Source organism: Centrocercus urophasianus, unplaced genomic scaffold (genome assembly GCF_019232065.1).
Source record: "Centrocercus urophasianus isolate 14NV4802_14NV808 unplaced genomic scaffold, USGS_Curo_1.0 seq_34, whole genome shotgun sequence".
In the NCBI taxonomy this organism is placed as follows: domain Eukaryota; kingdom Metazoa; phylum Chordata; class Aves; order Galliformes; family Phasianidae; genus Centrocercus; species Centrocercus urophasianus.
This window is the reverse complement of record NW_024884911.1, coordinates 5122003-5133360: the sequence shown is the minus strand read 5'-3', so window position 1 is coordinate 5133360 and position 11358 is coordinate 5122003. Positions and strand designations below refer to the sequence as shown.

The following is an 11358-nucleotide window of genomic DNA, read 5'->3' as shown; positions in this document are numbered from 1 at the left end:
TGTGTGTGTGTGTGTGTGTGTGTGTGTGTGTGTGTGTGTGTGTGTGTAGACATGAGGGACTCCAGTTTGTATTTATTCCATAGGAATATTTTGTTTCTCACCAGTGTGGATGTAAGTGTGTTTCTTCATATCTGACTTCTGGTGGAAGCGCTTGCCGCAGTATTGGCAGGGATAGGGCCGTGTGTCGGAATGGATCAGCAGATGTGTGGAGAGGGTGGAGGAACGCTTGAATGTCTTCCCACACATCTTGCACTCAAAACTTCTTTCCTGGTAGGGAAAGAAAATCATGAGGTGTCAATCAATGGCTGCAGAACATGTGACAGCTTGAAGAGTGTGGTAGATATGAGCAAATCTCAGCTCATGGGCTGATGTGCTAATGCAAGGAGGATGAAAGGAGGGTTTAGGGAAGTAGCTGGCTGTTTGTCCTGCATCCTTTAAGAGAAGGTGAGGCACAGGAGAACTAGTAGCAACAATCCTCCCCGTGCAGGACTTTCCCAAGGACTGTCTGAGAGTGGAAAGGTGAGAACTATGATCTGTGGTCTTCAGAGCTTCTGTTGCTGGGTGCTGCAGGAAAGCCATTGCATGTGTAATCTAGGAAGCATCACCTCCCTTGTCATAAAAGTCCAAGCACCACTGGGCTCTGGAGGGCAGTTCTCTTGGGATGCTACACACCTGGGAGTGAATGCTGGTGTGCTGCTCCAGGCTTACAGCGTGTCCGAAGGTTTTGCCACATACTTCACAAGCGAAGGGCCGGATCCCACTGTGAGACCTTCGTACGTGGACCTCCAGGCCGTGGGGAGTGGAGAACACCTGAAAAACAAAATGCCATTGATTTTTTCCAGGAGGCAGCTTTGTTTTCACCTCTGTTTACAGTTCCTACTCTTTATTTGATTCTTCCCTCTCACAGGCCGTGTAAACTGTACCATTCTTAGCCCCCTCCAGCCCCAACTCATGGCTGAGGTTCTCAGCCACACACCTTGCTGCACTTCACACAGTGGTAGGTCTCCATGTCCGAGGAGTACCGCATGCTGTAATCCAGAGGGGGCTCGGTGCTTGACAGGAGATGGCTTCCATACAGGCTGACTGGGTGCTCCAGGAGGGCTGACTGCATGCTGGAAGACATCTGTCTGTAGCTGTATGGCAGTTGGAAAGCATCCCAAGAAAAGACGGTTTTGTAGAAGGTAGGCGTGCTGGTTGGGCTAGCGCAGTGTTTGACTTGCAGACCTGAGATGGTCATGTCTGAGTCTGTAAAGGAGAGGGAGAAAGTGAGTGTCATACCAATGCTGAGTTACCCCCAAGCTAAGTCAAGTCCTGGTGCCCATATGATGTTTGATTTAGGACTTTGATTTCAATCTGAGGAAATGTTAATGGAGAGGGGATGTTAAGGGATTATTTTCTTGAACGAGTATCATGGGGACACCCATATCACCCACCACAGTTACATTTGTTGCTGAGGTTTGGAGGCTTGCTTGCTGGGAATCATAGCCATATGCTTCAGGGAGATGCTGATCTAAACTAGAATCATAAAGGGAAATACAGAAAGATTTTAATGATCTCTGTCTGGGGCAAGTTTGACCATTGGTGTCAAAATAAGAGTTGCCATTTGTTGAAAATCTGGACCCAGTCATAGGGGCCCCCTAAGCTTACAAAGCCCTGATCTCTTCTGCAATTCTGGCTTTGGTTAGCAGACCTTGAGCTGAAGGTCCTGGCAGCATCCTGCTCGGGTAGGGGACAGGGACACTTTCTTCCTTTGGTTGAAAAGAATCCTTTTCTTGTTTTGGAACCACCCATTCCAGGTCCTGTTTCTTGCCATCCTCTGGTGTCTTGTCTCTGTCTCCTGTGGCTGTAATCACAGTAGTGTCACAGTTAGTTTATTCTAGCCAGTAAGAGAACAGTCAGTGCACTAAGCATGTGAATTCATGCTTGGACACACAGATCACCCACTTAGTTCCCTGAGTTGTTGCAGAGTGGCCCAATCAGCATGGCAGTCAAGGTCTGTCCATTGCTGGCAAAGGGAAATTCTAAGCAGAATGAGATATGCAAGTTAGAGAAGGGCAGGATATGATATGGCACTTGATGCAACATATACCTATAGCAAATTAACCCTAGGCTGCCACATTTCTGTAAGAATAATTTCCTTATTTAAAACCATTTCATTTATGAGGGTAACTAACGATCACTAACTTATTAACTTCCCCATCTCTCCCAGCAGAGAGTTCAGTAGACAGTCAAGTAAGGAAGCTGAGAGGGGAGGTAACTGCTTGTACAGCTGCAAAGGTTGCCACAGAGCCTTGTGTCCTTTTGCCCACTCACATTTCTCTATGCCTGTCCCAGCCCTTTAATAGACCAACCAGTGCTTGTTAGATGTATAATTTATAGTACAAATCTAAACCAGAAGTCTAATACATGTGCCTCATTTCTGCTGCAGACAGCACTGGGCTGCTGAAGGAGAGCATCCACGTGTCATCCAAACCATCCTGTGCACTGCAGATGGCCAAGGGATGATGTGAGGAACTAACACTGGAAAGTTGCCTCCATTCTTCTATCAAGCGTATCATAGGGCTGGACTCCAGTTCCACAGCCAGGGCTAGAACAAAGGGTAAGTTGATCTTAGATTTGAATAATGAAAATTTGAATGGGGCCTGAAGGAAGGAGATAATTGTCCCAGCCCTGCTATTGCATGGATGGCTGTGGGAGAGCATGGCCAGGAGAAGAGATGGCAGCAGGCATAGGCAGAAGCAGCAGCATTGGTTTGTGTTAATCTAGCATACAGTAGCTGGTCTTTCCTCTGCAGTGCACAGGATTCCTTTCAGTCAGTGTTTGGATATCACTGTTTTCTCATTCTAGTTTTAACCTTCCTTGCAAGTCATCAGGAGGAGGTGGTAACACTGAGGTAGAGAAGATATGGTGAATGGAGATGGCAGTCAACAACTGGAGCAAGAGCGAAAAACAAAAGGCAGAATTCTGTCTAATTCCCACACAGGTAGAGTACTGGCCGTCAGGAACTCTGTGCTTACTCAGGGCTTCCAGTGCTTGCATCTGCCCAAAGCTTGTCGGTGTAAGGGATTCTCGCTCTGCTGGAATTATAATAGCAGCAGCCCAACAGGAAACAAAGGAAGGATCTAAATTCATTTCCAGCATGACAATGTGGATTTAGCCAACAGAAAGAGGGTGCACACAGAGGGACCAGTTTGTCCTCAGACTGCCATCCCTGCATGGGAGCCCTTAGTAATTCTTTCGCTCATTCATCCAGCTCCCTTAGCTTGCTTACTCAATTATTTATTTGCCTCGGTGTATTCTTACATGCCCGGTGGATGTATTGACTCACCAGTGAAAGCAGAGGTGATTGGATCCCATGTGAAGGGGATAGGCAGATCATCTTCCACAAAGCGGTGCTGATGGTAGGAATGAGCCTTTTTGCTCTTCACCAAAAAGGAACGCGGCATTTTCCATTCACTGCCTGGGCAGAAGCGTGGAATAACAGCATGTAAATCCCTGCAGTTTGTAGGGTTATTCCTCCTTGCTCCCACAGCACCTCAGCTCTGCATCCAGCAGAGGTGAGAATTAAAACCCTTCTGCTGGGGTGACAGATAGCCCACCTCAAAGGGCCCCCCACCCAGCTGAAGGGATGGGAGTTGTTGCTTGGCAGTAGGCACTCAACAGGCCTTAACTCTGGAGAAAACACACAGCTGTGCGTAAGCTGTTACAGACCAAAAGTGTTCGTGTGGCAGGGATGCACCAGAACTCAGAATCTCCTTGACATCATTCTTTGTTCTGGCTGACAAAGTCAAGCAGAGGCTGAGCAAAGAGAGGTTACCTTTTGGACCCGACTCAGATATCACAGACCGTTGAAATGATGGGTTAGGAACTAACATAAAATGCTCAAATTTAATCATATGAAATTCTCTTGCAATGCATCTGTTATCTTTGCTACCCAGAGCCCAGCCCGCCCTGTGCCTGCTCCCTGTGGCCAACAACTGTTCTCATGCAGACAGTGTGACAACAGGCTCAATCCTGCGTATGGCAATATCAGCTGGTGCATTATTTGCATACGTATTTGCATTTTCCCTAGTAATTGTTCAAAATAGCAGCACTGAAAGCAAATCTTGCTATATTTCATATGGAAAGTCAGCAGTAAGTCCTGGCTCTCAACCGATGGGCAAATGCATTATGTTATTGCTTGGGTTCTTTTTCTCAGGAGTAGTTGAAGCGTAGAGTACTTGTTTACTGAAAAAGAACACAGTTTGTTCCTGTTGAGTAGGAATGATGTGAAGTGTCTGCTTAAGTTAGGGCAGAGCAGTGTGAGCTCTTGGAAACAGCCAGGGATGGAAAAGCTCTTCTCTTGCTCCTCTTTAGGGTTCAGAAGTGTATGTGCTTACCCCTAAATGCTAAATGTAATCACAGAGCCCAGTGGTGTTTCATTTAAAGGTCCAAGGGACCAGGTTTACACCAGATCTACGATGGCAGCTTTGCCTACATTTACAAATACAAGGGCACTCATGCAGCAAAGTCTGCTGTGGCCAGTGAAGCCCACTGCTGTCTGTGGGAGTCAGGTGCTCACCAGCCCCAGTCCCATTAGAAATCCCATTACAGCTCCAGCTGTCTTTTTAATTCTGGTCCAGGATTCCCACTTTCATGTATGACTTTAGCCATTTTTTTTCTTCTGAAATGACTCACCTGTTTTTATCTTCTTCCGAGAAATGTACATGTGACTTGAGATGAATATGAGACAACAAGCCAAGAGTGGATGTGTTAATTTAATTTTAGTAAGAGAACAAAATAGTACTGAGAAGGAATCATAAGTATGCACACAGGAGAAGGGATGCTGAAATACATCTCTGTATTTACATTTCTGCAACTCTCCAGTGAGGTTCTTTTAAGCATCATGAAATGTATTGGCCTGACCTGCATGCAGAAGCACTCAGCTCAGTAGCACAGAAGTGCTCTGGGATGGCCACGACCATTGCAGCAGTGTGCTTTGCCTGGCCATGTGCCTCACACCCTATGGAAATGCTTAGCTCAGCAGCGATGGTGGGAAGGTCTCAGTACCCTTGCTCAGCCCCAGGTGGGATCTATGTGCCTGGACAACTTGACAACACAGACGTGCCCCAGTTTAAACTCCTGCCACAAGCCCTTTCTACATGGGATTTCCACTCATGTCAAAGGGATTTTCCCATAGTGGGCAGGACCGTGCCATCTACAATAGAGACTATTCAGATGTCTAAAGCTTGCTGGTATGCGTTGTCTGCCTGAATGAACCAGTTAATTTTCCTGGGCTTCCCACACAGTGGAGGAAGAGGCTCTGGCAGCAGGCAAAGGGCAAGGTGAAAGCGTGTGCTCAGTGCTCCTGGAAAAGCTGCTCTCCCTGCCTACCAGCTGGAACATCCAGAGGCACTCACAGATACATTGGAGGACTGCAGATGGGTGGCAAAAACAGCTTTGCTGTGTTTTACTCCAGTATCCATGCACTCAGGATATGAAGGTACTGATTCCAGCCCATCCTTTTCAGGTGGCTGTTGAAAGTAGCTGCCTAAGAATCACCAGGGTTTTTCTGGATGTGTTTGCCCCAGCATATGCAAAAGTCAAATTTGGGCCAGTATCTTGGCTGCTGATAAGCCTGTACTGAGCAACACAATCTTTAATGCACTACTGAACGTTGCAAAAGGAAGTTACCTTCCCCCACCCCCTTTTGCAGAGAAAACAGGAACTGGGAGCCCGAGCATAGTTAATTAACGACCGCATCGGACTGTCTTTGTGATTCACACAGCCAACTTAGAGGGAAAGCTGGGAGCACAGATTGTCAGAGAAAAAATACTCTCTCCCGCTCTGAAACTCAAGATTATCAGCAGCTAATTGAGCTGCTACAGACAGCTCAGTGCATCTCACAGGGAATGCAGTGCAGTGGGCAGCAGGGCCTGCTGTGGCTTGAACCATCACTGGAGCTTCCAACAGAATTTTGCTTTGACTTTTTGTTAAAAACTGGTCTTGTCTTTTATGGAGCCTGTTTTTGCCAGCCCCAGTGGCAGTGGTTTCTGTCTTCGGATAACTGCATAGCAGAGTTCATTGCTTGGGCAGGACGTCTTCCTGAGGCGCACATGGATGGGTTGGGTTCAAGATCCTAATTTGTATCCTAATCCTAAATTGTAAGGGCTCATGTTCCTCTTGAAGCCCCAGTTCCCATCTCAGCACACAGCAGCTCACAGTCCCCAAAACCACAGGATTGGCTCCTTTGGTATATTTTAGAAGAAATTGGTATTCTCTCTTTCCTCTATGAGGTTATGGGTCTGTTCTGTCAGCAGTTCCTTCAGGGACACAATTAACCCCAAATTACCATATTTTGGGGGCAAGGGTTTGCAGGATTGTGCCATCCTGAATCAGGAACCCAAGGTGCCATGTAAGTTCCATTCTCAAGCTGAGTCATTTTCCTCGAAGTCTTTCTAAATTCAGGTTTCCCATTTTCAAATTTACAATGTAAACTGTAGCAATGAAGCCCTTTCTCCCATGGCACTCAGAAGAAATACTTAATTTTACTTAATTTAACTTAAAATCGATGCGTGGCTTTATGTAAATTGATGGGTATATAAAGTTTTAGCCTGAAAGAGGCTCATTTCCTTCCTACTGCTTAATGTATTTTCAACCTTAATATTGGTTTGTGTTTTTTTCTTTTTCCTGGCAAAATTAATCTATGAAGAACAGTGTATCTACTGGAAGACTGTATTTGTGAAGAAAAAAGCACAAAACATAACCTGTGTGTGATGTTTTTAAGAGCCCAAGTAAAATGAGAAGTTTTGTGGACTTCTGACTCTTTAAATATAAAATACTTCAGAATTCCCGTTCTTTACACTGAGATCAAGCCAGCGTAAAATTCATTGTAGTTGGGGCAAATAATTTGAATGTGGCTTTTTGAATGGGGAAAGATGCACAGAACACTTTCCATTCCTGCAGTAAGAACGGGCAGATGGGCGTTATGCCAGAGCCTGAAAATTACAGTGAACGTTTTGTCAAAGAAGTAGATGGGAAATCCGTGGAGATCTTTATTATCTAGACAAAATGCTAATAATATAATTGCAGCATTTGTCCTTCAGAAAGCTCCTTTGCTCCTAGCGATGTTGGGAATGCCACTGGTTTTAGCACTCTGCCTTAAGCTTCCATTTATAGACTTACACGGCACAGCCTAACGCATCCTATGTCCCTCTGTATATGCATTTAGTTTGTGGACTTGTAAACCGTTTGTTTTCCTGCTTAATGCATTGAATCAGCCAGGTAAATACTAGACACTTATAAATGCCAAATTCCATATGTTAAAAATTGTTACACTAATTAGCATGTGCTTAGAAAGGATGGAGAGGTGATGTAAATTATAGGTTGGAAGCAAAAATCCTCAACAGGAGAGACTGAGTTCTCACCTAGCAAAATCGGTATCAAAACTTACGCAATTAATCATTTAAGTCAGCAGAGATGTACTAAATCTGAATGTAAAAGTCTGCACAAGAGCACTTAAAAGGAAAAATAGAGTATATCCTCACTGCTCAAGTACAGAAGTCTACAGCTGGAAACTGCTCCTGCTGCACAGAACTCGCTGGGATGCAGGTATCTGAGACCACTGACACATCTTCTGTGTTTTATTCTGCTGTTATCATTTCCATATGTGCATATAAGGGTGCAAAATAAGTATACAGTATGTCACTTCTGTAAAGTTTGATATAAATAAAGCGTTCTCACAAAGGAATGTTCAACACAACTGACTTAGCGGGGAGCTACGTTACATATTTGCACACAGAAGCAAAGAATAAGGCAAAGGGTATGAGATCAGAGAAACGAGCCGGACAGTGACACTGAAAGTGTAAAAAAGGATAAATAAATCACCTGTTTAGGGTACTCTGCTTCACTGGATTTGCCTTGATGTCTCCCCAGACAAGCCCCCAGCAAGACGTAGTCTTCTCTCTGGGCTCCTTCTTCCACTTTTTCACTTAGTTGCAGCCTGCTGAAATAGAAACTTCTCCTTTTTTCTCTCTGTTTTTTGCCCCCGTTCCCCTCCCTGATTTTTCAATCAGATTATTTGTGTCAAAATCTGGCGGTGAAGAAAGAGCCAATGGAGAAGCAGAGCCCAGAAAGTATTTGCTTATCAAAACTTCCCAGGACTTTGAAAACTTGAAGAGAATTCACAATGCCCAGCTGCAAACCCTGGAGGCAGCACCCTTAAATTTCGCTTTCTGCAGGAATACTCTTCTGTCATATTGACAAAGAGCACGACATGGGGAAATAATGTACAAAGCAGGCATTTCTATGCTTTTTCTTTAAAAAAAATAAAAAAAATAGCCCTTAAGAAACCTGTATTTTCACACACGTTCATCCATGCATCGTATCTTTCCCAAACAGACATGCCATCTGTCTCACATACACTCCCATGCTTCAGTCTCATCAACAAAACCATACAGCACGTATGTACAAAATTATTTTATTCCAGGATGGATCTCCCTCCAATTTCCAAGAAAAAAAGAAAAAAAAAAGAAATAATTTCACAGTAATAACTGAAAAAGATGTTTGTTAATCAGCCTTTATTCTCCTAGATGTGTGTATGCAGTCTATATGCATTTTAGGCACTGCTCTTATCTATATACAGCTGCATATAAGGTATAGACATAAAACATAACAAGCACCTTTGTAAGAAGTTCTTCACCTCAAGAGCAGTAATAAGAATTTGTATTACTTCTATCACTTGCTTTCAAAAAAGGTTTGAAAATGGGTTTACAAGTGTGGAATAACTGACTGCCTGTAAGGTAGGTGAGAGAAGGGAAAGCACAGCAGGGCAAAATGCCTTTCCTCATCACCTGGTGGCTCTCCAGCACAGGTGAGATGGAAGCTGAAGAGCAGTGATTTTCTTTGGAGAATCCTCAGACACGACTCTTGTTTGGGGGGAAAAAAAGGAGAGAGCTGATCTTTCCATAGCCTTGGGAGGGGGAAAGAAGTGATTCTTTGATTTCACTTGTTTTCTGGTTTCCACTGCACCACTGTGCAGTGCACAGCATTGTGCAACCTGTGCCACTGGTTAACCCCTCCTGCACAGCTGGAACAGCAAAGATACCTCCTAAGTTTGTAGCTTCAGAAGCACGCAGCCAGCTGCCAAGCATTCAGACTTCGCTGTCAGAAGACTGCCTTGATATCATGGACTTTTCTGTGCGTTGTGAGCCTTCAAACACATCTCCCTGTTTCCTACAGCCAGCTGCACTACGCCAGGATTCAGCACGCTCCATTTTCCTGCTGTAACGCAGAGCCGTGACAGCACCAGGAACGAGTGGCTTCTCTGCCACGCAAGAGGATCGGCTGCAGGGTGCTGGTGTTCCCCTGCAGAACAGATGCGGTGCAGAGGAACCTCAGATTCATCGTGGAGCTGCTGTGTGTGTTGCTGGTGGTCCGAGCGCTCCCTGCTGGGACAGCCACAACTCACAGCTCGTGGCACCGCGTTGCCCCACGGCAGCGCACAGGCTGTGCAACAGGATTTGCTGCAACTGGGAGATAGGAGCGTAGATTCTCAACGTAGACCCACGTTGAGAAAGAATCAGATTTTAATCTTTGCCCATCTTCACCTATTTACTGAACATAATTAATTCTTGCTGTTTACAGAAGCAAACGATCCCTTTCCCTCTCCCTTTTCCCTCCCTTTATTTATTTAGCTGTATTTTGCATGAAAGAAACGTTCCCAAAGCATTGTGCTAGCAGGCTGATTTGCATCCTCTTAAGCACAGGCATTTCAAGGATTACGTTTCCCACTACGAAAAACAAGCACTGTAACAGAAAACCAAGATGTACATTGCAGCTTCGGGGTTTCACGTGAAGACAGTTACAGGAATTAAACAAAATAGGAAAAAAGACAAGCTGCTGAAGGGACTGAGATGTTATTCTATGAAACACTGGAGCTAGCTCCTGCCAGCACCTTGAGCACAGACTTCCCATTGACATGAAGTGCAGTTGGTTGTTCTTAAACCAGAGCTAATAAAACCAAGTCGACCACAGAAACAAAATCCTAGAACAGACTAATTATACAACACAATTGAACAGTGCATACAAACTTGAGCAGCTAGCTGGTTCCAGAGGAGATCCAAACAGCACTGGGCACGGTCCTTTGGAGAAGGAGGATGGCTGCATCTCCTCATTTCAGTAGGCTGTGCAAAACATCATCTGTATCAGCCATTCTAGTTCCCCAAGTAGCTATCATCTCACAAAGCACCTATATCACTGAATACAAATTGATCCCTGAGATACTCTGTATTACTATTATTACAATGCTAGAATGTCTGAAGAGAGACGGGGGACACTGCTGTATCTGATTCAGCTCTCATTCATCCCTTTTTACTTTATTTTATGTCAGGAGTTCCTTTGGAGCAAATAGCCACAGGACCGGAGTGTGGTCAGGAAAGCTGTCACCGTGGCTCCTTGTGATCTTCTGTAAATCTTTTTGTGGCTCCTGTTTAACTTATCACCTCTTCTCTTCAGTGAAATCATTAGCAAAAGGTGATTTATACAAGCTGATTATACAAGGAAAATAAAAGAATGTCAGAGATGCATTTTAGCCTAGAAGGACCTTTGAGGTGACTCTTTGTGTTCAGTCATATTTTATGTTCTTATTAATCTCATTTCCCTTTTCTTTCCTCACATCTCAGGGTCAGCAGAGGGCCTGGATTCAGAACCTTGTGCTGGCCCTGACCCACAAAGGGGATATACAATGAGTTCACTTGGCAACTGAAGGCAATTTAATTTTATGTATTGCTGTGAGTTCTTATTACATGTCACATGCTCTGGTGCATCCTAAGTGAATAAATGATTACGTGCATAACTCAGCAAGAACAAACAGGTTAATTATAATGCATCACACCTGTTCTAATGGTGTTGTCTTTCCTTTCAAATCTAGCAGCAGACCTCTCCTATAGCATCCACGTTCTCTATGTCATATTTAACGGTATAGTAATTAAGTCACAGTAAAATAACACAACTAATTGTTCTCAGTTCTTTTCTGAAGCTCATCCTAACTTGAACTCTCTTCTGTGAGAAAAGCAATAAATACATCTGCACAGCAGAAAAAAATGCCATCACCCAGCCCAAGCTGCAGTAAACATTAACTGCAATGGATGCAGCAGAAGCGGATTAAAAGCACGCTCACATCAAGCAGCTCCATCTCATCCAGAAGCAGAACGACCCATCACAGGTGCAGCACAAAGGAACTGCTGTAAGAGGGCACAGCTGATGCTGCAGAAGTTAAAGATCGGCTGTGACTTGTTGCACGGGGCTCACAGCTGTGTTTTCTTACACCTGGCTTCTACTCCAATCTCTATACTTCTCTCTAGAAGACAGTTCTTAGAG

The 11358-nt window shown here is 44.6% G+C and overlaps 1 protein-coding gene across 2 annotated transcripts in view; it reads right to left on the bottom strand.

The window, feature by feature from the left end:
* The window catches only part of GFI1B (growth factor independent 1B transcriptional repressor), a 10740-nt gene extending 2516 nt beyond the window's left edge, over positions 1–8224 (bottom strand). The window contains exons 1-6 of one of the 2 annotated variants that reach the window (XM_042831018.1): positions 7867–8224; positions 3329–3460; positions 1691–1843; positions 977–1245; positions 673–810; positions 102–267 (exon numbers count right to left, since the gene is read on the bottom strand). In XM_042831018.1, coding sequence (XP_042686952.1) covers positions 102–267; positions 673–810; positions 977–1245; positions 1691–1843; positions 3329–3446 — 844 coding nt within the window. In that variant the 5' untranslated portion in view covers positions 3447–3460; positions 7867–8224. The remainder of the gene's footprint in view (positions 1–101; positions 268–672; positions 811–976; positions 1246–1690; positions 1844–3328; positions 3461–7866) is intronic. The other variant, XM_042831019.1, reaches the window with a different exon arrangement.
* Between the last annotated feature and the right edge of the window lie 3134 nt (positions 8225–11358).